Source organism: Sarcophilus harrisii, chromosome 6 (assembly GCF_902635505.1).
Source record: "Sarcophilus harrisii chromosome 6, mSarHar1.11, whole genome shotgun sequence".
Taxonomy (NCBI): domain Eukaryota; kingdom Metazoa; phylum Chordata; class Mammalia; order Dasyuromorphia; family Dasyuridae; genus Sarcophilus; species Sarcophilus harrisii.
In genome coordinates this window covers 88,487,684-88,513,892 of record NC_045431.1, presented here as the reverse complement: position 1 = coordinate 88,513,892, position 26,209 = coordinate 88,487,684, and the positions used below count along the sequence as shown (strand labels likewise).

The 26,209-nt window shown below is 31.9% G+C and overlaps 1 protein-coding gene across 5 annotated transcripts in view; it reads left to right on the top strand.

The window, feature by feature from the left end:
* FSTL5 (follistatin like 5) overlaps positions 1–26,209 on the top strand; it is a 933,164-nt gene that overhangs the window by 808,434 nt on the left and 98,521 nt on the right. For 4 of the 5 annotated variants that reach the window (XM_031942877.1, XM_031942880.1, XM_031942879.1 and 1 more), the window contains 2 exons: positions 9,422–9,448; positions 19,268–19,386. In XM_031942877.1, the coding sequence (XP_031798737.1) occupies positions 9,422–9,448; positions 19,268–19,386 (146 nt within the window). The remainder of the gene's footprint in view (positions 1–9,421; positions 9,449–19,267; positions 19,387–26,209) is intronic. The other variant, XM_031942878.1, reaches the window with a different exon arrangement.

Here is a 26,209-nt window from a genome sequence, read left to right as displayed (position 1 = left end):
TGAAGGCAACTTAGGAGAACAGCAAAAAAAAAAAAAATTGATAGAACCAGAGTGGGAGTCTCCACATAATGTAAATATTCAAGCACAAGCCCAGCCCAACCTCTGAATCAGAGGCAGTGCTCGAGGCTTCTGAACTCTTGGTCAGGGGACACCAGAGAAGACTCAGAAAGTCAGTAGATAGGGTCTGTGGCAATGAAGTGGGAGTTCAGTGTGCAAGCCCAGCCCAGATCACTCCAGCACAGCCCTGGCTACAGCTGAATTTTAGCACACAAGACCTTACAGCTACAGTGGGACAGGGACACTAATAACAGCTACAGGGCAAAAAAGAATGCCTGTGGTCAGATTCCTAGAAGGAGCTTTGAAAACATCTGAATAAAACCCCTGAAGCTTGGGATAATGATCCCTCTGCCTGGAAACAGAGTCTTATTTTAAATTAAAAGCCTTGTAATAGGCTAGAAAATGAGTAGACAGAAAAAATAAAGATTCTGATTCTGATTATTGAAAGTTATTATCATACAAGAAAGATTAAAACATACATTCAAAAAATGAAAATTAAGTCAAAGCTCCTCCATCCAAATCCTCCATGAAAAATAGGAATTGGGCACCGGCTAATTTTAAAAGATTGAAAATCAACAAAAATAGATAGAGGAAAAATTAGGAAAAGAAGTAAGAGTGGTTCAAAAGGAAATGCAAAAACTTATGAGGAGAAAAATATCTTAAAAGGGACATTTTATCCCTCACATTTTCAAGGAGGGACAGATGAAAGGAGGGATAGATAAGTGAGGGCAAATACAGTTAGCAATAATAATTTTTTAAAAATTCAAAGCAGTTTCTCTGATACTTTTATCATTTCTCAAACATAGAGTGTATTGAGTCAAATTAATAAAAATAAGAGCCATACCCCAATTGATAAATGAACAAAATATATTATCTGTGCCCAAATGGCTATAAATTATTGCATATTCTTTGATATAACAACATCACAACTAGGCATGAATAACAACAACAAAAAAAGATTCAGGGGCAAAAAAGAAAAATGACCTATATGTACAAAAATATTCATAACAGCTCTCTTCTTATACCAAAACAATTGGAAATGGAGGAGATGCCCATCAATTGTGGAATGGCTGTGTGTTTGTGATGGAATATTATTGTTCTATGGGAAATAATGAACAGCATGCTCTCAGAAAACAAAAACAAAAGAACAACAACCTATGCAGTTTTCCATGAACTCAAGCAAAGTAAAATGTACAATATACAAAGTAATAACAATGTTCTGGAATGATCAGCTATAAATGATTTTGCTGTTTTCAGCAGTGCAATGATCCATGACTACTCTGAAGGACTTATGATGAAAAATACTATCCATACCCAGAGAAAGAACTGATTGAGTCTGAATATAGATCAAAGCATTCTTTATTGCTCTCTCTCTTTATTTTAACTTAATTTTTCTTGAGCATTTTTATTTTCATTAAGGTGTGAGATCTATATTTTCTTTTACAACTTGACTTTTATGGACATATTTTGCATAGTTTCACATATGGTTTCTTAACTGTAGATGGAGATAAAGGAGAGAACACAGAACTCAAAAATGAAAAAAAAAAACATAAAAACCTTGTTTTGAAATGTAACTGGGGGAAATATTAAGTACAATTTAAGAAAAAGAGAGATTAGGCAAGATTTTAGGACAAGGTTTAAATCCAGTCATCCTGGCTTCCATTATAATATTTTAATCTGAATGCAAAAAAGATATCTTTTAAATGGCCTGCATTTCTTTGACAAGGTTATATATTGGACTTGAAATCAGCATCATGCTATTCACATAATATCCGGAGGTGTTCACAGTTGAAGGGGGGGTTCTCTCTATTTGTACCCTCTATGCAAGTTACAAACACTTTTTGTAATATCTCCCAAGTTTATATCTCACTTGCTACCTTTAAGCTATTATAGTCATAGGCTACATCTTGATTTGGGGAAAAGAGTTACATTCAAGAAGCTCCTTAATGCTAATTTTACACTACTGAGTCCAAACCTTTTTTAAATAACAAATATTATTAATGCAAATTTAATATACATAGTAAGTTTATTTGCTGACCTTTCTGTTGCCTTACTAAAAATTCTACTTTCATTTTTATTCTACTCTCTTAAAGTTTTAATTTAATCCTGAAAAGTATTATGCCAAATTTAATAATGATGATAATAATAATAGCAACTAGCATTTATATTATACTTTAAAGTTTGTAGATCATCTTACAGTTCTATCTTAACTACCTTTTGTAAATTGGGGAGCCTTTCTTATATATTACAAAATTTGAGAATTTTTTTTGTTTGTTTTAAATATGAAAATTAAATTGAAATAGAAGTGTGGTTGTTATTCATTTTAATTGTCATTATGCATTATTATACATTTCAATTGTTTTCATTTTTAAGCTTTCTCCCACTTATATTTTCTGAAAACACATTGGCTTATAATTAAGTTAACAAGCATTTATTAAGAGCTTATTATTTTCTTGACACTGTGCTGATTAATGACGATGCCAAAAAATTTGCTTTATTTTGTTTGGGATTTTTGTTCCTACCTTTGAAGAAGGTACAGTCTAATGAGTCAGAAACATGCATAAAACTATAGATGGATAGATGGATAGATAGATAGATATTCATATATATATATATAATATATGTGTATACATATGCATACCTTACCTATGAGTGTGTGTGTGTGTGTGTGTGTGTGTGTGTGTGTGTGTAAACTATAGATATTCTTAGAAGGAGGGCATCAAGGTTAAAAAGGACTAGGAAAGGTTTTTTGCTAAAGTGAGAATTTAATTGACGCTTCAAGGAAGACTGGACAATCTGGAGGAGAGATAAGCAACTAGAGAGTCCTAGGAATGGAAGAAAGCCATTGAAAATGAACTTAGTAGGGAGATGGAGTGACATGAATAGGAAAAAATAAGGATGCCAGTGTCATTGGATTAAAGAATACCTAAGAAGAGAGTAAGTGTAAGAAAACTGAAAAGATGGGAACTAGATTATGATGGGCTTGAACATCAAGAACAACAACAGGATTTGGAGATGAGAAGGAGCCACTAGTCTCTCAAGACCTTTGTTTTAAGAAATGCGTGGAGAAGATAGTGCAGCAATCTAGATGTACAGTAATAAAGAATTCCACCAGAATAAGGGTATTGTCATAAAAGAAATATTTTAAAGATAATATTAACAGTGCTTAGAATTTCATAAGAGCAAATATTGATATAATATAAATTGTTCTCTCAATTGTAAATTCAGAAACTTTGTAGGATCTTTAAAATGGAAAGTTCAAATGCTTTTATAATTTTTATGAATGCTTTTATTTTGTTCTTTATAGTCTGTCTTAATTTAGGAATAAATTTTATTCCAGACTGCAGTGTTACCCAAAGAAACAGTGATAAAAAATGGTAGTTAGGTTCCCAGGATAATCCACAATATCCTATTAATCTCATATTGTGTCTGAAATACACAGATAATACAATTAATATAATATTTCTAGGTAATTAGTTCATATATATAATGCATATTTATATGAATATAGGCATGCAAATTTGTGTATATATGAATATATAAGATTTTTGAGATCACTAAGCACTTGATATGTAAGGCCATGAAGGACCTAGGTTGAGATAGTAGAAGCCATTAGAAAAAGAAGCACAATACAGTTGTGAAAACAATTTTTATTTAATGAACTGATATTTCTACCAAAAGGGCAAGTCAGTAAAGACTTTAAAAAATGGCAGCTTTATGGGAGTTTTCTGATATCACTAAAATGTTCTGAATAGAACCTTCAAATAAAACCCAATTAGTATCATATCATTTGTGCAGACTATCTCAGGTATACACACTAAATAGTAACTGGCAGTTATGTAAAAAGGATTCCCCACTGGCCTATTGGACTCAAGCCCAAGTCATTATCTAGCAGAATAAATATTGATAATTCTGGCTTAATTCACCAAGTGACTAGCAGTAAGTCTGGCATAAAGAGAGAGGTTCTTTGTTCACTATACCTTTTTTGCATAAAATTTTCTTGTGGTGATGGTTGTTATTGTTGTACTTTGTTTTTGCTAATTCACAGCTTTGATACAAGGACTAGAATATTTTCCCCATAATTGTGAACACATCCAGCCATTCTGGAGAGCAATTTGGAACTATTCTCAAAAAGTGATCAAACTGTGCATAACCTTTGATATTGTTACTACTGGGCTTATATCCCAAAGATATCTTTTTTTTTTTTTTTTTTTTTTATTTAATAGCCTTTAATTTACAGGATATATACATGGGTAACTTTACAGCATTAACAATTGCCAAACCTCTTGTTCCAATTTTTCACCTCTTACCCCCCCCCACCCCCTCCCCTAGATGGCAGGATGACCAGTAGATGTTAAATATATTAAAATATAACTTAGATACACAATAAGTATACATGACCAAAACATTATTTTGCTGTACAAAAAGAATCAGACTCTGAATTGTTGTACAATTAGCTTGTGAAGGAAATCAAAGATGCAGGTGTGCATAAATATAGGGACTGGGAATTCAATGTAATGGTTTTTAGTCATCTCCCAGAGTTCTTTTTCTGGGTATAGTTAGTTCAGTTCATTACTGCTCCATTAGAAATGATTTGGTTGATCTCGTTGCTGAGGATGGCCTGATCCATCAGAACTGGTCATCATCTAGTATTGTTGTTGAAGTATATAATGATCTCCTGGTCCTGCTCATTTCACTCAGCATCAGTTCGTGTAAGTCTCTCCAGGCCTTTCTGAAATCATCCTGTTGGTCATTTCTTACAGAACAGTAATATTCCATAATTTTCATATACCACAATTTATTCAGCCATTCTCCAACTGATGGACATCCATTCAGTTTCCAGTTTCTAGCCACTACAAAAAGGGCTGCCACAAACATTCGTGCACATACAGGTCCCTTTCCCTTCTTTATAATCTCTTTGGGATATAATCCCAGTAGTAACACTGCTGGATCAAAGGGTATGCACAGCCAAAGATATCTTAAAGAAGGGAAAGGGACCTGTATGTGCAAAAATGTTTGTGGCAGCCCTTTTTGTAGTGGCCAAAAACTGGAAACTGAGTGGATGCCCATCAATTGGAGAATGGCTGAATAAAATATGGTGTATGAATATTATGGAATATTATTATTCGGTAAGAAATGGCCAGCAGGATGATTTCAGAAAGGCCTGGAGAGATTTACATGAACTGATGTTGAGTGAAATGAGCAGGACCAGGAGATCATTATATACTTAAACAACAACACTCTATGATGATCAATTCTGATGGACGTGGCCCTCTTCAACAATGAGATGAAACAAAACAGCTCCAATGGAACAGTAATGATTTGAACCAGCTACATCCAGGGAAAGAACTCAGGGAAATGAGTGTGAACCACTACATAGAATTCCGAATCCCTCTATCTTTGTTCACCAATATTTTTGATTTCCTTCACAGGTTAATTGTACACTATTTCAAAGTCCGATTCTTTCTGTGCAGCAAAATAACTATATGGACATGTATACATATATTTTATTTAACATATACTTTAACATATTTATTATGTATTCATCTACCTGCCATCTTGGGGAGGGGATGAAGGGAAGGAGGGGAAAAATTGGAACAAAAGGTTTTGCAACTGTCAATGCTGAGAAATTACCCATGCATATTATCTTGTAAATAAAAAGCTATTCCCCCATGCCACTATTTTTGTACAGTGATTAGGCTGTTCCTGGTACATTGTAGGTGCTTAATAAATATTTCTTGATTGATTTGTATGGAATACAATGGAAAATATATTTAAAAGTTCCATTTTATGATAAAAAGGAAATGTATAGCATAACAATAACTCAGGCACTAGGATCAGTGAGAATAATTAATTGTCTAGCCCCAGAGGCAGTTCTAGTGGCCCAAGATAGGCACTACATTCAGATAGATGGGTGACACGTACACAAGTTCTAGAGAAATGAGGTTGAAAATTTATGTATGATCATGTCCTCTTGTTCATCTTATGTCATTCTTTTATATATGTCAGTTACATACAGCCTCTTAATTTATGAGAAAATGACTTGTTTGAATATCACATATTTTAACACTATTTCACTGTCTTTTAGAAATTAGTTTCATAGCTGTCCTCTATCCATCTCTTCCTGGAATAAACAGATCTGAAGCATACTAATATTTGTGACAATAAGTTCTAATGAGGATCATGAATTTAAAAAACTTTTTTCCCCTCCCCCTCCTTAAAAAAATAGATTTAGACTCCCAAAGGAAAGACAAAGGTTCCCTTAGGCTTAAAATATTGAATCTTTGTGTACTGAATATCAAAGCTAAAATTTTTCTACATTTCACAGGAATGTACAGATTATAGTCTCAAGAGCATTATTTCATAGGCATTGCAATTATTCCCTGGGATGAAAAGGCTAGGAACCTACCTAGATCGTGGGATTTATAATAAGAGTTGATGGTAAAATGAGGAAATAAAGACTAGGAATATTGTTCACAAATGCTAAAGTTGAATGTATACTAGGGTGAAAGGGTAAAACGGTCTTGTGGATGTGCTTTCTTCTCCTCATTGTTAACCATCCCACCAGAGATCCACAGATCTTATCCTGACCTTTCATTAATGTGGAGTACTGATTAAAACTGAGTTTGAAATAGATGCTTTATTTTAGTGTACTCATGACTGAAGAAGAAAACAATCCCAAGTAATTTAGAGGAAAACAAAAATTTAAAAATTATAAAGATAAACAATAATTACCCATGGAAGCTTAGATCACTATATACTCACATCTAACACCTTTACAATACCATCGTTTTAAATTTCTCTATCTCTGTTTCTTTCTCTTTCCCACCCCCTCTCTTCTTCCTTTCTCTCTCCCTTTGTCATTCTCTCCCTATTTCCCTGCACCTACTGTCCAAATCTAACACCTATCATACTTTCTGTTCATTACTGAGATTTACAATTTTTAATCTCTTTTTAGGTTTCTAAGATTGCCCTTTTTAAAAAGAAGTTTGCTCTTCTAAAGTTATCTTGATTTTTTTTTTTTTGCTATCAAAAGTTAGAAGTCAATAAGACATCAAACTAAAATGTTATCCTTTCATAAATGTGGGTTTGTCATGAAAGGTATTGAACTAATGCAAACCTTTAAACTCCCTTCAGTCAAGGACAAAAGAAAACTCATTTAGTTGAACGGCCAAACAGCTTACACATGAGTAGCCAAGGAAAATAGTTGTATAGCCCTGTAGCTTTCTGAGAAAGTGTTAACTGCTATATTGATGCTGCTTTTTAAATATCACAATGCTCTCCAAACTCATTACCTGATGCAGATAGAGTTTTTACTATTTTATACAAAACCTTAAACAGTCATTTCTTGGAAAAAAATTTGAGGGTCTTAAACATATGGTGTATATAAAAAGCAAATAGATTAGATGAAACATTATTGCAGGATTAAATAATCTGTGCTGTAGGTTCAATTGACCCTATCTTTACCAGTTCCCTAGGCTTCCATTGCTAAACGTGCTTGATTGGTTGTTGTCCTTCAGTCTCAAAGAGGACCAAAATAACTTCACTATGTTAGAATTGAGCTATTGATGTCTAACTATGGCTAATCAGACAAACATGAGCTTAGAATGCTCTGCCATGGAATGCCACATGTCAGACACAAATAGTTCATATGAACATTTGAAGTGGCTGCTTTAATTTTGTGCATCTTGAATTTATTCTGAGCTAATTAAATTTTGCTTTGCTCATACAGCACAACATCTCTGGTGAGGGTACACTATGCTGGGCATCTTGTCCCAGTGTTTCTCATGTCAAGCAATCAATTTTAAAGTTCTTAAAAGAGACTTTGAGAGTGTTTTAAACATAGATGAACTTTAGAAAGAGTCCCCTTGAGAAGTATTCAATTGGAATATAATAGAGTTATCTTCTATGTAGTTTAGGGCCAAAAAAGCTAGAAAATTAAATTGGTTATAGACTTCTTTCTTTCCCTTCTATTTTCCTTCAATTTCCATTTCCCTCTTATCTCATCTTTTTTTAATTCATTTTTCTTTGCCACCTCTTTCTTCCTGTCTTCTCTTCTATTTTCGTTGGATTTATGAAGCCAAAATCTAGCGAGAGGCTGAGGACCTGTGATTTCATATGGAAACTCCCTCAAATAATGGAGAATTCATCCTTTTTAAAACATCTCTTTCAGGAATGCTTGAAACTAGTAGAGGTCAAATGACTTGCATATGGTCAAAAAGAGGTGAAGCTGCAACACAGATGTTATAACTCTTTGCCACACTGTCTCTCACTAAGTAGTGGCTTAATTATCTTTTTTTTCCTTGTGTGTAGGAGAAACATAGATAATGAAGCTTTAAAAATGTTAATTTTCAACTAGCTTCAGTCTTTTTCCCTTCCCCCACCAAAGAAGAGTGGTCAGCCTAGGGAAGAAATAATGATTGTGCTGAGCAATCTGGAAAAAAAATTTAGCAACTCTCCCCTTACAATTCATGAATCTACTCTTATTTCCCAACAAGTAAGAGAAACTATTATGGTGACATATTGAAATTATTTTGAGGCTGAATTTTCATTTTTTTCTGGGAATCAATTGGTGAAAATTCATAATACCTTAAGATATGCTCTATGTTAGAAAGCTGATTCAAAAAAAGAAAAAAATTGCCTCCTCCTTAGAATAGTATTCAAAAAATCTTTGAAAGAATTATTCTAAGGTAAGAAAATTGTAAGTTGTGAAAGAAACCAAAAATTTTGACAACTACATTGAAACTATAATGCTAACTAAATAAAGATCATAGGATCTCTGATTTAGAGCTGGAGTCATCCTAGGGCAATACTTTCATTTATAGATAAGGAACTGAGACCAAGATGAGTTAAGCACCTAGAATCACAAAACAAATGAATATTTGAGGTAAAATCTGAACTCGGATCTTCCTGAGTCCAATTCTATAACTGCTTTGCCTCCTAGTTGTCTCAAAAACTTCAACTACTGAAGATTTTCCCTTCCTCAGAAATGACTATTGGTGACAATTAGCATAATGACACATCATATTACAGCTTTTTAATATAGTTTTTAATGTAATGCATAAACATATATAATGAACTACTGTTTTAATGGGGCATAAAATGTCCCTTTTTTGTTTATTAATGGAATCTTTATTCCAAAGGAGGTATTTGGGGAAATTCATAGAGCAATAATAAGCCCAGCTAGGTTGCTGCTCTATTAATCTATATTAGATTGCTTAATTCATTGTTACTGCTTCTCTGTAGATTTTATTTTCTGGCCAGAGGTTGTGCCCACTTCAGTAGTTATTGGAATTGATATGCTATTGTGTACATTCTGTTTTCATTTATTTCTTTTCTTCTCTCTTTTTTTGACATGCTGCAGTTGCTAACATATTATGGCGAGAAGAAGGTACTTGTACAAATTGCTTTTCTGTACTGCTGTGACTGTTTTACCATTTATTCAAGTTGTAGTAATTATCTGAATTACCCTAGACTTTCTGTCATTATTTTGCTTTAATGTTTTAGCTCACCTCACTTAGTGTCCTTTTACAAGCATGCTGCCTTTAAATGTATTTGTTTACAGTGTCTGAAGATGTGGCCTCAGTGTTAAAACATAATCACTGTATCATAAGGCATATTGAGATACTAAAAAGAATCTGAAATCCAGGCAAAGATGACTAAAGTTTTAATCTCTGATGTTTTGTCTAGGGTGAGGTATTTGGCTTGTGGTGAACTATATGGCCAAGGCTAAGATTAAGATGGCAATTGCAGCCGTGAATTTAAAAAAAAAAAATGTTTGTTCCTTGGAAAGAAAGTTACAGCACATCTGGACAACATATTAAAAAGCATAGATATTACCTTGAGGAAAAAAATTAATAGACTCAAAGGTGTTATATTTTGCAGTAGCTGTGTGTGGTCATGAGAGTTAGAGTATAAAGAAAACTGATTATTGCAGAATCTTTGCCTTCAAATTGTGATGCTGAAGAATTTTGAGAATTCCTTAGATATATGCCAATACCTAAAGAAATTAATTCAGATTATTCACTGGGAGGTCAAATACTGAAGCTAAAGCTTAAATACATGGGCCTCATAATAAGGTGAGAGACTCATTGGAAAAGGTTCTAATGTTAGGAAAGATTTAAGTCAAAATGAAAAAAGGATATGACAGAGGATGAAATGAATAGATAGTGTCATGGAAGTAATGACACTTTTACAGATTTAGGGAGAATAATGCAGAAGAAAAGGGCCTAGTGAATATGGTCCACTCTATTACAAAGAGTTGGACAGAAATTGAATTTTATGGGGTCGAGAAGAAGGAGAGCATGCATTAAAGAAGATGGGAGATATAACATATGTTCTTGTTAACACATTAATTTTTTTTTGAGCAAAGCCCTTCATATCATAAAATGCCCTGTTGAGTCATAATAACATGGACATTACATCATCAAAGAACAATAATAAAATTTCAAGCAGGAGTGCTTTAAAATTTTTTTTGTTATGAACCACTTTGGCAGTCTGATGAAAACTTACGGAACCTTTTTGAGAATAATGTTTTAAAAACATAGCATATTAACAGGTATTTTTCCAATGAAGAAATCAAAACAATTTATAAAAACATGAATAAATGCTTCAAATCCTTACTGATTAAAGAAATACAAATTAATAAAACAATTCCTAAATTGGTTCAAATGAGAGGATTGGGAAAAATTGGGCCACAAATTCTAGGTGGAATTATGAATTAATCCAACTCTTTTGGAGAGCAATCTTCAATTATGTCCAAAAACTTGTTAAAGTGTCTCTACCTTTTGACCCCAGTAATACCACTACTGGGTCTATTTCCAGAGATGATTAGGAGAAAAGGAAAAGAATATGTATATTCTAAAACATTTATAAGATCTTTCTTTGTGGTGGCAAAGAACAAGAAATTGCAGGGATGCCCATCAATTGTGGAATGGCTGAACACATTGCGGGGCATGATTGTGATAGAATACTAGTGTGCTATAAGAAATCAAGAGCTAAATGATGGAAGAAAAACATGTCTTATGTGTCTTATATGTCTCTCCATATAAGAATGAAGAGCAAAGCAAGTGGAACCAAGAGAACATTGCATATAGTAATTACAATATTGTTTTAAGAAAAACAAAGCAAATAAGTCTTTTTGATCATTATAATTACCCAAATGAATCTTAAAGGACATATAAAGAAAGATGCTATCTGTATGTAGAGAAAGAACTGATAAATAGTAATATGTATAGAATAATAATTATACAAATACACACAAATATATATATATATATATATATATATATATATATAACTTATTTTTTGCATAATGGTAGCCATCTTTTAGGAGAGGGAGGAATGGAAAAAAAAAAAGAAATCTAAATGGCAACTTTTATATATTTTAAAAGAATAGCAAGTTGTATATAGTAGATTTGCAGTTTCATATGCAATCATCTTTTTATTACAGTACACTATGGAAATGATTAACTCCATAAATAAAAGTTAAAAAAAAATAAAAATGCATAGGCTAACAAAGGAAACCAACTATGTTAAAAAACAGTGTTTGCTTCTATCCATCTAAACCTATATTTATTCTTATCAATCTAAACAAATTAATGGATCTATAGTTAAAAACTTCTGCTTTAAAGATAGATATGTAAATAAAATTTAATTCCTACTTAGGTTTTTAGTCTAAGTAGATAGCTTTAGGCATCTCCACCTAAACTTCTTCCTCAAAGATGAAATAGTAAAGAATGAATTATTAATTTTTTAAAAATTCTTCAGAAATAAGCAGTAATAAAGAACCAAAAATTCTGTTTAATCTCCAAAATCTCAATTAGATATAATTACATAGCTGGTTACTACATAGTATCTTATCACTTACTATTCCAGAAATTGACCTCAAACACAGAAAATTTGTATAAAATTTAAAGCTGGATGGACCAAAAGTATAACTTTGTTGCAACTGGTTATAAATTGACATGAGTTTTCAATAGTCAGAAACAATTATAACTATCTTCGATTGCCCAGTTGAATTTGCTACAGTTTTTTCCTCAGGGTTTCTATTCATAACTGTTATATACAGGCTTTTTCCTAATACCAAAGAAGTGAAATGGGAATAAACTTTAGAATGAATTAGGTGCATTTCATTTACCAGTACTTTAAACAATGAGTATAAGATTTTCCAATTCTAATAATGAAAAGAATGAAAGAATATGTTTATAGATTCTGCATCTTAAACACAGATTTGCATCTTAAATATGCAAATACATGTGCATACACACACAAAGTACATACACACACATACATATACATTGATTATATAAAAAGGAAAACAAAATGTGGGTTTTGGTGGGTAACCAAGATGACAGTAAAATTAGGGATTTACCTCAGCTCTCCCCTATGCTCCTCCAAATAGTTTTAAATAATGACTCTAAATAAATTCTAGAGCATCAGAATCCACAAAAAGATGAAGTGAAACAATTTTCTATTCTAAGAAAGCCTAGAAGTCAGGGAAAGTATTTTGTACCAAGGTAAGAGTGGAGCACAGAACTGATACCGTGAAAACAAAAGCAGACTTCTGGATGACTGAATCAGTAGAAATAGTGGTGGTTTCTAGACCTCTCAGCCCCAGAGATGTCAAAGACAACTTGAAAGTTCAGCAAAAAAAAGATCTGCCTACCAGTGGAGCACAGTTTAGTACAAAGTGCAGCATCATAGCCCTAACCCCAGCAAACAAGGAGTAGGCTAAAAGAGCCACTGAATCAACAATGGCAGCAGGTGTTTGGGGACCTCTCAGCCCACAGACTGTAAAGGAGTTGAACAAATCGTAATAAGAAGATTATAGAGATCTTATTAATAACATGAAGTAGAACTGTTGTTTTGACCATATTAGGATCTGGGTCACCTGACTGACAATCCAAAGTAAGGGGGAGAGCTTTTGACCATGGGGGACTGAATATCCTCTTTATAATTTCAGGGCAAAAAAGCACAGGACAGGAAAATAGTAAATAATTTCTTTATCCCATGCAAATTTGAAAGAACTGAAAACTTACAGGTTTCTGGAAGTATCTCTGAAAACAACTGCACAATACCCTTGAAGCTGGACATAGTATGTCCTCCATCCTGGAAGGAGAGCCCTATTTTAACAAGGAGTATCAACAAGTAACAAGAGATCAAGTAATAATCTAGGGAAATGACCAAAAACAACAACAAAAAATTCTGAGTATAGAAAGTTACTTTGTTGACAAGGAAGATGACAACACATATGTAGTTAGAAGAAAACAAAGCAAAACTTCTAAATCTAAGCTTCCAAGAAAAATGTGAATTGGCCTTAAGTCAAGGAAGAGATGAAACAGGATTCTGGAAATTAAATTAGAGATAGAAGAAAAATTCAGAAAAAGAACTGAGAATGGTTCAAGAAAATTATGAAAAAAGAGTCAAAAGCATAGTAAAGGAGACACACAAAAGATAAAATAACATTAAAAATAGATTAAGCTAAATGGTAAAAAAAAATACAAAAAGAAAAAAAACTTGATTGAGATTTTAATTGTTGAAATTCATATGTCATTGGAACAAGAAATAGGAAGTAGGAAGAGATGGTAAAATGGTTTGAACAAATACATTTCTAGATTTACAAGTGAATTTTTATAGGGAGTTTCACAATTTTTTTTAAGTTTTTTTTTTTTTTGAATAGTGATCACAGAAGCAGAGTGAGCAAAATGAATAAATGAATTTGCAATCAGGAAGACATAGTCTAAGTGTTCTGTCACTTGCTAACTGAGTGACCTGGAACAAGTCATCAAAAATCGTTTTGTTTATGGGAGATTTTTAGTACTTGAAGAAAAGCTTCTGATCTATACTAATACATTTAGAATACCTTTTTTCCATTTAAAATTATACCTGCATTTATTAACATCATTGAAAATATGATTATTGATATATTCTACACTCTCAGGGAGAAAGGAAAAACTAGAATGGGGTCTATGAGACAGCAAGAATGAAAGTAAAAAAAAAAAAAGGAGAAATGGAAGAAAATGTGAAATATCTTAATGAAAAAATAACCAAAGTGTAAAATAGATCCAGAAGAAAACAATTAAAAATTATTGGTCTACGTGAAGTTCATGACCAAAAATGAGCCTGTTTAACATACTTCAAAACATCATTAAGGAAACTGTCCCAAAAATCTAGGGCCAGAGGGGAACTGTTCATTGAAAGAATCCATCAATCACCTTCAAAAACAAAGGTACTACAAGAAAAATCCTAAGGAATATTGTTGCAAAATTCCAGAACTGCAATCATAAGGAAAAACATACTGCAAGCTGAAAGAAAAAAAAATTAAAATATCAAGGAGCAACAGTCAGGATTATTCAGGGTCTGGTAGCTTCTACAATAAAGTATCACAAGGCTTGAAATACCATCTTCCAGAAGGCAAAGGACCTAGGCTTACAACCAAGAATTAACTACCTAGTGAGATTTAATATCATCTTTCAAGGGAGGTGATAGATCTTCAATGAAGAGAATTTCAATCAATTCTATTAAAAAAAAAAACAGAATTAAACAGAAATTTAAAACTACAAAGGACTCAAGAGAAGCATAGAAAAGTAAACAGGGGGGAATTATATATTATGTTTCCATTCCTAGATGGGAAAACAATATCTGTAACTCTTAATGAGGCAGATAGAGGGGGGCATCACATGGATAGAGTGTGTAGTTTTGAATGGACTCTGATATGATGACATCAAAGAAAAAAAAAAAACATTAAGGGATATGAAAAGGACTGTATTGGAAAAAGAGGAAAGGAGATGTTTGATGGGACAATTAGATTACATGGAGAGGTTCATGTATTAAATTAATTGTTGATTAATATATTTATTAATTAATAAATAATTAATTTATTAATTAAAATGGAGGGAAAGAAGAGAGGAGGATAAGCATTTTCTAAAGCTTGATCTTAACAGTGTTGGATTTAAAGGTAATAATTTAATCATTCAGATGGGTTTAGAAAAGTATCTAACCCTATAAAGAAGTGGGAGGAGAAAAAGGAAAGAAAAGTGAGGGCTAATATAGAAGGGAGGGCAAAAATATTAAGGAAAGAAGAGAAAGAGGGAACAAGTGATAAAAGAAAAAGTAGTGGCTGGAGTAGATAAAAAAAAAAACAAAACAGCTATTAAGAGAAGGGGGAGGGGAGAGAGGAGATAAACTAGTAGAGGGTGGGCAAAAAAGAAAATTCCACTAAGGACAGGGTGGAAAGAACAAAAGTATATAAAGGGGAGAAAATAGGATGGAGGGAAATATAGAGCTGGTAATCATAACCGTAGATGTTAATGGAATGAACTTTAAATGGAAGGGAAAAGCAAAGTGAATGAAAAAACAATCCTACAATATGTTGTTTACAAGAAACACATTTGACACAGAGACACATACAGAATAAAGGCAAAAGACTGGAACAGAATTTATTATGCTTCATCTGAAGTAAAAAAAAAAAAAAAGAAAGAAAGAAAAGCAGAGGTAGCAATTCTGATCTCAGATAAATCATAAGGAAAAAAATAGATCTTATTAAAAGAGATAAGGAAGGAAATATATCTTGATAAAGGATACAGTAAACAATGTAGAAAAAATACATATTCACCAAGTGATAGAGCAGCCAAATTCCTAGAGAAGATTTTAAGCCAGTTACAAGATGAAATAGACAACAAAACAGTACTAGTGGGGTTCTTCAGTCTTCCTCTCTCATAATCAGACAAATCTAATCACAAAATAAACAACAAAGAAACTAGGGATATTAATAGAATCCTAGGAAACCTACATATGATAAACCTCTAGAGAAAATTGAATAGAGATTTGAAAGGTATACACATTTTCTCAGTAATACATGATACCTACACAAAAAATAACCAGGTATTAGGGCATAAAAATCTCACAATCAAATGCACTAAAGAAATAGTAAATGCTTTCTTTTCAGACCACAAGGTAATAAAAATTATATTCAATAAAGGGGAAAGGAAAAATAAATTAAAAATCATTAGGAAATTAAATGATCTAGTTTTTAAAAATGAATGGATCAAATAACAAATCAAGGGAATAATCCATATTTTTACCCAAGAAAATGACGATAATGAGACAACATATCAAAATTTATGGAATGCAGTCAAAACAGTTTTTAGGGGAAATTTTATATCTCTAAATAGCTACATGAATAAAGTAGAGAAAGAGGAAATCAATGAATTGGTCATGCAACAACAACAAAAAAAAAACTACTAAAAGAAAAAATTAAAAACCCCAATTACATTCCAAATTAGAATTCTCAAACTCAAAGGAGATATTAATAAAATTGAAACTTATGAAACTACAGACCTAATAAATAAACTAAGAGTTGGTGTTAGGAAAAAAACAACAAAATACATAAACCTTTGGCTAATTTGATTAGAAAAAGGAAAGGGAAAAAAAGAATCAATCACCAGCATAAAAAAAAGAAAAGAGTAAACTTGCCACCAATGACAAAGAAATTAAAACAATAATTAGGAGCTTATTTTCCCCAACTGTGTGCAGCAAGTCTGATAATCTAACCTAAATAGATGAATATTCATGAAACTATAAATTGTTCAGATTAACAGAAGAGGAAATAAATTACTTAAATAGACCCATTTTAGATAAACAAATTGAACAAACCATTAATAAACTCCCCAAAATAAAAATGTTTAGAGATGGTAGGATTTATAAATGAATTCTAGTAAACTTTTCTTCTTCTTTTTTTTTTACTTAGGCAATTGGGGTTAAGTGACTTGCTCCCTGTCACACAGCTAGGAAGTATTAAGTGTCTGAGGCCAGATTTGAACTCAGGGTCTCCTGACTTTAAGGCTGGTGCTCTATCCACTGTGCCACTTACTGCCCCTTTAAAGAACAATTAATTCCAATGCTCTGTAAACTGTTTAGGAAAACAGATAAAGGAGTCCTGCCAAATTCCTTCCATAACACAACTGTGGTACTGATACCTAAACCAAGAAGAGCCAAAACAAAGAAAGAAAATTACAAACCAATTTCCCTAATGAATATTGATGCAAAATTTTTCATTAACGTATTTGCAAAGAGATTACAGCAAGTTATTAGCAGGATAATACACTATGAACAAGTGAGATTTATACCAGGAATGCAAGACTAGTTCAATATCATGAAAACTATTGCCATCATTGACCATTTCAATAACAAAATGAGCAGAAATTGTATGATAATTCCCAGGATGCATTCCCAATAAGATCAGGGATGAAACAAGGATGCCCATTATCACCACTATTATCCAACCTTGTATTAGAAATGTTAGCTTTCACAATAAGAAAAGAAGAAATTAAAGGAATTACAATAGGCAATGAGGAAATAAAACAATCATTCTTTGTGGGTGATATGATGACATAATTAGGAAATCCTAGAAAATTATTCAAAAACCTACTCAAAATAATTCATAGCTTTAGCAAAGTTTTAAAATATTAAACAAGTGCACATAGAACATCAACATTTCTACATATAATTGACAAAGCTCATGAGCAAGAAATAGAAAGAGAAATTCCATTTATAATTATTATGGAGAAAATAAAAGACTTGGGGTCTACCTGCCAAGACAAACACAAGAAGTATATGAACACAATGTCAAAACATTTCTCATACAAATAAAGTTAGATCTAAACAATTGGAAGAATATCAATTGCTCGTGAGTAGGCCGAGCTAATATAAAAAAATGACAATTCTTCCTAAATTGATCTCTTCATATCATCCTCAAAAAACATTTATTGATTCTTCAAATCATATGTTTTAAATCGATTAATATTTATAGAACATGATAATTTTGTGTTATTAAGTAGAAGTGAAATTCATTAGAAGACTACATTTTACTAAGAACCTGTATTTAAATCCAATAGGTAGTGAAAGAAACTATGTATGATTTTTGATTTTCCTAAGTCTACTACTAATAAGTACCCACAGATGTGTGTTTCATGGAAATTCATTTCTTACTATATTTTTCCTTTCTTTTTTCTCATGATTTAAAAAGTAAGTAGGCATCATCAGAGTATTATGAGTTGATTTAGTCAGAAATATTTTTTATTTCAATAGCTATGATTCAATAAGATTGATCCAGTTTTCTAGTTCATGTCAATTTCTCTTACAAAGGGAAGTATTCCATCCCTGAATTGAATAAGATTTAATTAGAAAGACAATATTTGATAGTAATCTACCATCTCTTAGAAAAAGATTTGTTTATAATTAGAAAAGGACCAGATGGAGTACCATAACATCTGGCTAAGTAGCAGCAACTTGAATAGGGCAGGAATAAGCAAAACCTGAATATATGGAAAAGTGCTAAAGCAACCTCAGAACAAAGAGTGGTTAAAATCAGATTTAGCTGTGGCTTATACTATAGGGCAGAGTAAAGGAATTCAAGACAATTTTTTTTTTTATTTCATCACACTGGTAGGTTTCTAGGTGGGAACTGGGCAGAACATCATACATCAATAGTGTTTTATATTTTAGAACTTTTAGGTTTCTAAATGTAATAACTTACAGGCAGAATAACTATTGTTTAACTGTATGACTACAGTAAGCCAAGGAGAAATTTAGCATAAACAAAGATTTCTGGGACATTTCATAAAATCACAGAGAGAGAGAGAGAGAGAGAGATAAATGCACACATGAATTTTTATACAAATATAATTTGACATATATATTTATTATATTTGTTAAACTAGTATGTCATATGTTATTTACATAGTGTTTTTTTTCCTTCATTCTAAATAAGGCACAATTATAAAAAATTCAGAATGCCTGATAGTCTTTCACAAATGCATTAATTTCTTGATCATAGAAATCTAATTTATCTGAGAAAAGTAAGCTAAATTTATTTAATCCTAGGGTCCATAATTTGGTTTGATATTTTGTCTATAATTACTTTAGAGATGAAATATAACTGAGTTTTTATTCATTAAACTGCTGAATTGCAAGTGGTAGGGGAAGTGGGGGAATAAAGAATCAGAATTTTTGTCCAACATTACAAAGTGACTTCAGTTGTATGATGAAAGATCCTATAGGATTTGCTTTATTAATATCACATGCATTCACAAATTGATCTCCTGCTAGTGGTTGGAGGGTGTTCCATATTTGGTTGAAGATCTTTTTGATGGTTTTATTTTGAACATTCAAATGTGGTTTTTTTTTTTTTTTTTTTTTTGTTCCTAAGGTCTGGGAATTGGGAACATGTTCTATGTTTTTTATGAAGATGGAATCAAAGTGATACAGCCAAGAGAATGTGAATTTCAGAGGCATATTAAGCCCAGTGAGAAGCTCCTTGGATTTCAGGCAAGTACTTTGCAAATCCCTATGTAATTTTACTTAGTAATTTTTTTCTAAGGAAGAACTTGAAATGTGGTTCAGCCAACTCTCTAGGATGATACTTAAAGACTGAACTAAGAGCCCATGGTGCAGGTACTTTATCAAATCCAGTTACTAACAATTCAATACTGTTATTTTATGTTTTTGTATGTTGCAATCCAAAGCTTAAATGGGATTCTATTGTGCATTCTTAATCTTAGTCTTTTGTTAAAACAAAATCAAATAAGTGATTTGAGTGACTATAGGACTTTGTTTTCATACTGCTTACATGACCACAAAACAACTTCCCAAAGTACCTAGTTCAGTGTCTGATATGATTGGAATATACCTTATGACTTTATCTTTACTCAGTGCCTAAATTCTCTGTCTTGTAAATAAATTGTAGTTTTTCCAACCTTATGAAAGGCTATAGAGGTTCATAAATATATATTAAGATTTACAAATACTTTTCATATTAGTAAATTACTATTTTCATATAAATAAAATATTAAAAGTAATTACTATGTTTGTGACTAAAATAGATTGTTGTATGTATAATAGAACTTTTCCACATTGAGAATCTCTTCAATTGCAAAGTGTTTACAGATGTCTATTGTGGAATAATATCTTTTTAAATTAAAGAGATAGGGGATTTTATTTGATTTTTCTGTCTGTTTTACTTAATTGTTTTCTTTTTTATAAAGAAAGATTCTATGGGGAAAGTTCATTGGGAAATGAAAAAAGGGAGAAAGAAAACTTTTTGTTTTTAAAGCAATGGGTTAGAAGTCAGAGCATTTGGATTTTAATTCTGTCTCTATTATTTATCAGCTTTGTTTTTAGAAGAAAATCACTTCATTTCTACACATCTTACTCATTAGTAAAATGAGAAAATTGGACTGGATAACTTTTCTGAGGTTTTATTTGCTTCCTATGAGAAAAATGCTGAAATTTTAAAAGTTCTCTATCTGGTCTAGTATATGGTATACAAAATACAAGACAGCCAGATTTTTATGGGGCTATATAATTTTGAACTATGTCGGTGACTAATGTGTACAATTCCAAACAAAACTCTTTGAGGAATGTTTTTGTCATTGTCTTTAAATAGAACTTTATAGTCATATTAATTTTATTTCAAAATAATCAGATCTATTGACCCCCTTTTATGACTATTTGTTGTAGAATTCATGTGATTTAAAATTTAGTGTTCATCTAAAGAAATTACAATTAAGTTTAATATTTTTGTTACTTTTGTTACTTTCTGTTAACTGATAAATTCAATCTAAATAATTTACTCATCCATAGCTAAACTATAAAATAAAATAAAAGTTTCAGAGCAACTAGTTGGTATATGGATAGAGCACCAGCCTTGAAGTCAGGAGGACCCGAGTTCAAATTTGGCCTCAGACACTTAACACTTTCTGGTTGTGTGACTCTGGGCAAATCGCTTAACCCAATTTCCTTATTAAAAATAATTAAATAAATACAATAAATAAAAGTTTCAACTATGAAAATAATATGGCTATTTTGGGATCCAAAAAAAATGGTAATTTGAAAGACTTATCTTGGTGAAAACCTATACTATCTTGGGGTCTCATGGAATATAAGAAGACTAACTGCTCAACAATTCAGGATAAAACCATTCTATTTTCCTCTGCTTCCCAAGAGGCACATTCTCAATATTTAAGGCATAGTATGATGCCTTAGCTAGGCAATGAAATAGAAGAAGTGATAGCCTAGTGATGCCCCTCAGGAGGATCTGAGTTCAGTTCTAAACTCGGACACATACTTCACATACTTAGTAGCTGTGTGACCTTGGACAAATTGCTTAACCTATTTGCCTGAGTTTCCTCATCTGTAAAATGAGGTAGAGAAGCAAATGGCAAACTACTTCAGTATCTTTACCAAGAAAACTCCAGTTGGGATTACAAGATTTGGATATGATTGAATAAAAACAAACAATAACATTCTTATTTTTATCATTTTATAGCAAGTAAGAGCTATAGGGTTCAACTAATACAGTCCCTTATTTTATGGGAAAGAAAATTGAAAAATTAAAGTGACTTGCCCACAGTACTACTAGCTATGTTTTGAACATAAATCATAACACTCTAAATCCTGTGCTCTTTCAAATGTCCTGCATATTAAAAATGCATACCTACAGATAGGTTGTCATCTGACTACAGGAGAAAATTTTAATGAACAAATAGTCAGTTGTAGGCTACTAGGTGGATTTTCAAGATATTTGCTAATTATGTGACCATGGGCATGTGACTTAGCCTCTCAGACTTATTTTTTTGCTTCTCTAAAATGGAATGTGATAATCACACCTACTTGGAAGAAATGCTCTGATAATCAAATGAGTTAACAGATATTCAAGTACTATATAAATGCTAAGAGCTATTATTTGCCCAATTTCCCTACAAAAACAAAAGAAAATTTAGAGCTTTGAATGAGAAGTAGAAGTAATCTGATACATTATTTTTAACTTCCATTTGAGAAGTACTATTTTTAAAAACAAAATCAGCACATTTTTATATCAAAATAATTGAGTCACAATTTTTAATCAATATCTCATGTTTTGTTTAATTTTAATTTTCTTGTATAATAAATTCCTAATCAAGAAAATAGATTTAATATTTTGTTTCTCATTTAGAAAGTAAATCTATCTCTGTATGTGTGTACATGTGTATGCATGTGTGCATATTTTTATATGCACACAGACATACACATATATGTTTTGATGGACCTTTTAATTATTTATATACTAGGCACATTTTAAAATAAATTATTGCCTTGCTTTATTTCTATCAAAATTATGTAGTACCAATATAATAATGAGAATACATATTAATCTGAGTTGATGAGACCATCTATGACTGATTCAAATTAAAAAAAAAAAACTTGTGGAAGATGCTGTTTGCTCTATCACCACCTTGACACATTTGGACTTTTGTTTTATAGATTCAGTATCTGAAAGAGTTTATTGACATCTCGAAAATTTAACCCTTTATTTCATATATGCTTTCACTAGATGATAGAAATGTGTCATAGAAAAGAAGGCTGAACTACAAAATATGTCCTTTTCTTGAAATTCAAATGATAGCTCTTTAAAGGAAGTGATTAGACACTGAGGGAATTGATTCATCAAAACAAAAATCCAAAAGCAATGATGTTAGAAGAAGAAAAATCTGAGTAAATGCTACCAAAAGATACTATTGTTGTGATTGAATGATATGTTTTGCATACTTTTGTGGGGTGGGGAGGGAAAAGTATTCTTTATATAGAATAGATCATTTTGAACAACAACAAAATAAACTATGAGGAGACTTTGGAATCTTGACCTGTAAAATAGAACCAATATTTTCCTGGGGGATTTATTTTCCTTCCATCCATTATTCAAGGAAGCTTTTAGCTAAAAGAAAACAAAGGGGCCCCTGGGATCTGATTTGCCCCGGCTTCCCTCATCAGCATCCAGAGAAATTAAATGTCATTTTACCTTAATGTAAGGCACCTCCACAGTCTCAAACTACTTCTGCCAAAACACCTTGGATAAATCAGAACGCAGAGAAAATATGACATATGCCCAAATAAATATACTACAAACTAAAATTTGATGGGTTCCAAGGAGGAAATACATCCAAATAAAAACCTTAGGAAAGACTTCACAGAAGGACTGATAGCCAAAAAGAGAAAAAAGTTTCCCAAAGATAGAAATGAGGAAAGAATATATTCGTGCAATATGTTGCATGAAAGTTTTGATTTGAACAACTCAAAGCATATATAATATCAGTAATGTGAAATAACTCGAGATAGGCTGAAGCTTGATCAAGAAGATCAGAGTAAGGAATGTGAATTTTATCTTAAAACGAAAGGAATTCACTGAAGGTTTTGATAAAAGAAGTGACATGGGCAGTTCTTTGCCTTAAAAAGATGAATTTGTCAACTGCATAAAGAGTAGATCAGAGTGATGGGAGAGTAAGGAAAAGGGGGGCTGTTATTAGAGTCCAGGCCAGTGATAATAAAGGTTTAAATTAATGAACTACCTGTTTGAAAGAAGGACAGACTAGAAACAGAATGTGTATGAATCCTTCATGGACAAGTTTCATGGATTTCAAACAAGCTCATCAATAGGAAAGGGGCCACCAAATAATGTTTTTATTGTTGTTGTGGGTTTATTTGGCTTATAGTATCCCACAAAAGTTGTCTTATGATATATTGGTAATCTATGATCTTTTTCTGAATAGGAAAAGAAGTATTTTCATCAACTAAGTCGTGGACCTTGAAATCCTGAAATAAGGGAGATAAAAAAGGACAAGTGTCTTGATTTTCTGTTAAAAAAAAAAAAAATGTTAGAGCATATCTGAGGAAAACAAACTCACCAAAGTTAAATGAAGAATAAAACTGTGGCTTTAACAATATGCCTCATATGTACTGTTGATATTTATAGAAATTGTGTACTTTTCTATATAACTCATTGACCAGAAAACTTTAGATGCTCTTTGATGCATGATGCAACTAAATCTTTGAAGAATATAATACCTTCCCGAAACCTCTCTGAAAAAGTTGTTAGTTTGCTCTAAATAAAAATCCAATTTTGGTACAGTCAGATTCCATCAGGTTTCAGCTAGTGATCACCAGTCAGGTAGGATTCATGTGGTACACACTCTGTTATTCTTTTCTTCCTTCCTTGTTTTTTTTTTTTTTTGTTGTTGTTGTTTTGTTTTGTTTTTCTTTTTTCCTTTTGTTCAAGACCTTTGCTAGATCAAATTCTGGCTCTATTTGCCCCAGGTATACCCATGCTTTTCATCCTGTCACTTAAATGTGTAGGTTTAACATGAATGGAATTCTATTGTATACTTACAAATATGAAACAAAAATAAGGCACAAATTTCATAAAGAATAACAGTAAGAGAAAGAGGATTACATCTACACAAATACTAGGATTACTGTCTTGCTGCATTTTTGTTTGGGAGAAAGAAAGGCTAATTTCCTTTGTTAGCACTAGTCTTTGTTATTTTTCCCTATACCATTCTTTTTTTTTTTTTTTTTTTTTTTTTAAGCTTACTAGCATTTTTCTTTGTCATCAAACTGTGAAAGAAGAGTTCAACTGGAAAAAAATGAACTTTTAAAATGTAAGACATTATCCATATGAATACACATATTATATGAAGAATCATTGAGCAAACAGAAGACTTGGGGGAAGGCTGTATGATATAATTTGAGGAATAGCATAAGTTAAATTTGTTGATGCTCATCACCAGAGTTGACCAAAAGGCAATCTGCTTTGGATTTTTTTGATAGACACTTTTCAAGATTATCAGAAGAAGCTGTCTAATGTGTGTGTATGTATGTGTGTGGAATCGTTTCATAGTCTAATGAATGCTCTGGACTCTTTTTCAGAATATTATTTTTAAATGCACAAATCAGTGCATAGAATTACAAAGGAAATCAAATGTTAGTGAAAATTAAGATTTTTTTTTTCTTTCCAAGTTGACAGATCTGAATATCCATGGACAGCTAAATCCATGGATTCTAATATAAGAATCTCTACTCCACTAAGTCATAGAGGAATTAGGAAATCTTTGTTAGTGATGAATTCAAATAATTCTTGAAATTATATATTCTTGAAGTATTGAAAAATGCTTTGATAACAAAACTGATAACTGATAGTATACAAAATGAGAAGTTAAGAGAAGAGCTTATAACTCATTTTAACAAAAACATATCCTACCAATCACTAGGAGGGTTCCTTATTTAAAAGACACATTATATATGTCCTTCATAATTTTTCTTATTTCTTACTTTGAATTTTCATATGTCCAGTTTTCTTTTTTTAATTAATATAAAAATTCAAAAGTTCTATCAAAACAAATTAAGAACTTTGAGAAACTTAATAGGCTCATTAGAAGGGATTGCCTATAATGAATGGAGCTGCTGGAAAATATATGAATAGCTATCCCACACATAGCAATGTGATTGTTCCTGTTAGAGAAAGATGTAGTGAATTAAAGGTCTGGAGGGCAATGCAACTTTTTCATGCTCTTTGATTTCCTGTCCTAGGGAAAATTAGCATCTTTTGATAGTGAAAGCACTTTTCTTATACTCCTTTCAAATTATAATTGAAAAGGGAGAATATGGAAATGGAAGTAGATTTCATGTAAAAGCCTTGCTTTCCACAATCATTTAATAAAGCAAATCCATGATGACCAAAAAGATGTTCATTTCTTAACCTAGTCAATAAGCATTTATTGATATTAGTGTATGTCAGGCACTGTGTTAAGTAAAGAGGATGCAAAAATCGGTTAAAAATGCCTGTCTCTCCTCTCAATTTATAATGAGGGTGGCAATGTACAAATAATCGCACAAACTAACTAGGTACAGTAAAAACCAAATAAACCAAATAAAATCTTAGAGGAAAGTAAAGGTTTCTTGAAGAATTAATTAGGCATTCCATTGTCTAATTTCTCGAGTTTTGATAAAAAGGAAGGAAGGAAGGAAGGAAGGGAGGAAGGAAGGAAGGAAGGAAGGAGAAAAGGAGGCAGAAAAGAAGCAGGGAATTTAGTTTAAACATCATGCCTCTAACTTTTTTTTTTTGGAAGAAGTTAGGGAAGGACAAAACTTGTGATTTAATCATAATTGGGAATTCCTGGTGAAGAAACTCCTTTAAAAAATTCAGATTGTTAGGTTTTTGTTTTGTTTTGTATTTTTCAATTTATTGAAATATTATTCATTGAAATTTATTTTCCATTTATTGTTTTGTACTATGTATAACAGTGAGAGTTATTTGTTTAATATACAACAATACATCATT